The following is a 3637-nucleotide window of genomic DNA, read 5'->3' on the forward strand; positions in this document are numbered from 1 at the left end:
CTGCAAGATACAAGATCAATGATTTTAAGTAGGCAACGTTTCAAAGCCAAGCCAAGTTGGGCCCACCATACCAAGCCCAAGCTTGTAAACCAACATACCTGTCCTCAATCTCCTTCAAACTTCAGCGCATGTTGCAGACCCGCATGCAGCTGCCGAGCCAGGCCCTCCTCCTTTTTCCGATGGCGATCGCGCACCTACATAAAGAGGACACCGCTACTTTCCATCCATGCAAAAACACTATTCATGCTGTAATCACCCAGATTTAAACTCACCAGCCCGTTGATGAAGTCCTGGCGTGCAGCTGGGGACATATACGCCGTGATGTACCAGTGTCTCCGATTGTCTGCCCAAAGGTGCTCGATTAGGTCCCCGAATGTGAGCCCCAGTCCAGGCATGTAGCGTGAGTTGCAGCGGACATTGCACTCAGGCTTGTGTGGTCGGATGTGCCATGGTCCGATGGCGAAGGGCAGACCAGCAGGCAAGTCCAGCTCCTCATAGATCCTGTGGAAAACAAGGCAACAGATATTCAGCTTCTTCGCAGGGGAAAAGCTTAACTCAAGTTAAAATCTGAAAGGGACTAAACTCCCAAACCCTGACCAACCCCAGGGATGGATATAAAATGGAGACCTCAGCCTGTCAACTCAGGTTAACTTGAGCATGTGCACATTGTGTCCCCAGAAAGCTTACCTCTTGTAGTAGCCCTCAAACTTGCACGCGACATCCAGGAACACTGCCTTGACAGATGCCAGATCCATCCTCTGCTTCAGAGCTTCCAGCAGCACCTCGTAGTACACAAAGTCCTCCTCTGTATGCAGGCTCACCATGGCCGGGACGAAGCCATGCCTACAAGCAAATGCTGCGACACCAAGGCGATCATAGTTTGCAGCACGCCGCCCGAAGACCTTTGCAGCTTTGAACTTAGAGCAAGAAACAGCATCTGGGTCCGCCATCTTTCCACGCTCCTTCAGGCGCTCCATCACCAACTTCTCCGAGATAAACAAATCACCAGCCGCGAGGGGTTGCAGGTCGAGGGAGCCACTGGCCGCAGCCTTAAAGTGCCGAAGGCCCAGGCATGCGTCGCCTGACACAGCAACACACTGCCGCCAGCAAGCAGGGCAGTCCATCCAGCGGCCACCACCAGCTGCTGCTACTGCACCAGCAGCAGCATCCGAGGTACTGGCTCCTCTGGTGGCATTGCTAGGCTCCAAGGCAAGGATGTCATCTACACCCAGGAGCTCACAGGTTCGCATCAGGCTCTGTACCCTGTCCCAATGGGCGGCCGCGGTTCCAACTGCATCTGCGATGCCTGCTGGGGTGGGAAGCCCATTAATCGCGTGTTGACGCTGGAGCATCTTGGAGTATGCTGAGGCTGAGCATGGACTCTCTGCACGCAGGAAGCAGACCTGCTGCATCAGCCCCCAGTCAAACCAGGCGACGGGCCGGTCTGGTGTGCTTGGAAAGCACCCAATCTCCAGAGGGTGAACTTGCCGAACAAACGGCAGCTGGGCTGGGCAGTGGCGGCACCTGAAGCATGGATATGGTGCTTCAATGCTCCCCTGCACTGCCACAAAGCGGACGGTCTCCCCGGAAGCTGTCTGGGTGGATGGTGCTGTGGGTGGACCCTCACGCTCTGCCCAGTCCGCTGTCAGGCACTGCAGACACAGCTCTGGAAGCCGGTCCCGTGCCCGCGCATCAAATTCAGCTTCCAGGTAGGCCTGTAGGCGGGCTGCTGAGCCTACGGCACCTCGGTCAAAGTAGGCAAAGCCGTAGAGGCCGAAGTTAAAGTATGACCGCTGCCAGTTGGCATGCCGTCGGGCGTTTGCCTCCTCAACAGTTCCCCTACGAGAACCCGCCTGGGGTTGTGGACGGGGTGGTTGCTGCTGCCGATGTTGGTTGACATCAGGCTCGTCGAACCGTCAAGAGATGGTAGCTGCCCGTTGTTGTCCTCAATGGTTGGAGCGGGCAGATCGGGATCAGCGTTTCCAGAAGACTTAGCTGCTGCGGCACGCGCTGCCGCATTGGCAGCGGTTGAGCGACTGAGTTCCTCATAATACTCCCTGCCGGGACGCTTCCGAGGCCGCTTGGGCGGTCGGGGCTTTACCCAATCATCAAGCGTATCTTTTTTTTTGCACAGGCCGGGCTACCCCCAGTGTATTGTCAGCACGGGTGCTATGAGAACGGGAGGTCCTTGGAAGGTTGAGTAGTTGCTCCGCGATAGAACGATAACGTCTGGACATCCCCCCTAAATTTTCTGCCTACAAGCGCATACTGTATGTACGCAAACAACGCATTTGTAATTATTACTATTATAATAATAGAAATCAAGTTAGGGTTGCTGGGGTACTATTGTTTTGCCGTGCGACAAGCCTGAAGATTCAAAAAGCGCGTGCACAGGAGAACCTTTTAAGAACAACCTATTCGTACTCCAATTGATTATTTGCTGCAATGGCGTGTTAGGTGCAACGCCATTTTCCACTCAGTGAGTGGACATTGGTGCCCACTACAGGAGTGGACGTACATTCGCAGGGTGAGCTGGCCTCCGGGTTCGTTTGGGCCGTACGAGCTCACTGAAGCTTGTAACATCCATCCATGCTTAACCTGACTCTGCTTGCGGATGCGGACGGAAACTGTATTCACAAATTTACGCTTTCGCAAATTTCCGATCCCGCTGTTTCCCTGCTTCAAAGTGAGCAATGGCGTACAATCCGTACGTCCGATAAAAGTAGTGTACAGTGGTCCCAATGGAAAATAAAATGAAGGAAATTCGTTAACTGTTCATGAAAACTTGAAAATTTCCTAACCGCTGGCCAATGGAAACACCCTCACTGACGCCAAATGAGGGGCAGCATATGTGCGCTGCCGTCACAGAGGCTGGCCTAGACTCCGCTGATTTAGATGAAGAGGACTTGAAAATACTGTGGAGAGCTAAATTCCGCACCGCTGCACGCCTGCGTGCAGCTAGACGGGAAGATCTCATTGATGCGGGTCTGGCGCCTGGCGTGGTGGTCAGCATTCTGCAGGCCTTAGGTGAATTCTAAGAGCGGTTTCTGTGCCACCAACCTGTAAGATATTGCGCAAGGAACCGTTAGGAGTGTCATTGGACGCATAGGGCGTTAGGGCCTCGTCAAGCCCTGCGAGAATTGTGCCACAATTGTGCTGCGGTGCTTAGGCATTGTGGTTGAGAGTAGACAGGACGCTGGTGGCGAGTTCCAAACCTAGGTTTTGCAGGTTGCCTTTGCAAACTTGCGCGTGAAGCTAGCTTGGGTGTTAAGAATGCTGCATGAAGATTGTTACTACATGCAAGGCGCGTCGCCTCTACCTGCACCCGCCACATATCGGGAATCCAGGATGCATGTGCTCATCCTTACATACCGACCTGCATTGGTTTTTCGCCGTTATGTTCCAATGAGCATTGTTGTGTTTGCGAAGAGTCTGGTGGCTTTGGTAGCTGCATGCCCTTCCGATTTTTTGCATGCTGAACGGCCAAATCCACGGCTTCTACCGCAGTGGTTCTGGACGAGAATGCCACGCGCTTCTTCGCTACACTGCATACCATGCACGGTCTTCTGAATCGTTGGTCATCTGTGTGTTCCTTTGCCAAAAGAGCACACCCCTGCTATGTCCTATGCAAATGACC

At 53.7% G+C, this 3637-nt stretch overlaps 2 protein-coding genes across 2 annotated transcripts in view; one reads left to right on the forward strand and one right to left on the reverse strand.

Annotated features, from left to right (window-relative positions):
* Positions 1 to 104: 104 nt before the first annotated feature.
* Positions 105 to 2049, reverse strand: VOLCADRAFT_100765 (uncharacterized protein; the record flags this gene model as incomplete). Its single annotated transcript, XM_002959283.1, has 4 exons — positions 105 to 194; positions 273 to 501; positions 688 to 1853; positions 1915 to 2049. The coding sequence occupies 4 exons, from the start codon at positions 2047 to 2049 to the stop codon at positions 105 to 107; spliced, it is 1620 nt and encodes a 539-aa protein (XP_002959329.1).
* A 540-nt stretch (positions 2050 to 2589) lies between these two features.
* VOLCADRAFT_108564 (uncharacterized protein) overlaps positions 2590 to 3637 on the forward strand; it is a gene marked incomplete at both ends in the record, with an annotated part of 8803 nt that continues 7755 nt past the window's right edge. The window contains 2 exons of the mRNA XM_002959281.1: positions 2590 to 2686; positions 2959 to 3005. Of these exons, the coding sequence (XP_002959327.1) occupies positions 2590 to 2686; positions 2959 to 3005 (144 nt within the window). The remainder of the gene's footprint in view (positions 2687 to 2958; positions 3006 to 3637) is intronic.

This window comes from Volvox carteri (genome assembly GCF_000143455.1).
Source record: "Volvox carteri f. nagariensis unplaced genomic scaffold VOLCAscaffold_153, whole genome shotgun sequence".
Classification (NCBI taxonomy): Eukaryota; Viridiplantae; Chlorophyta; class Chlorophyceae; order Chlamydomonadales; family Volvocaceae; genus Volvox; species Volvox carteri.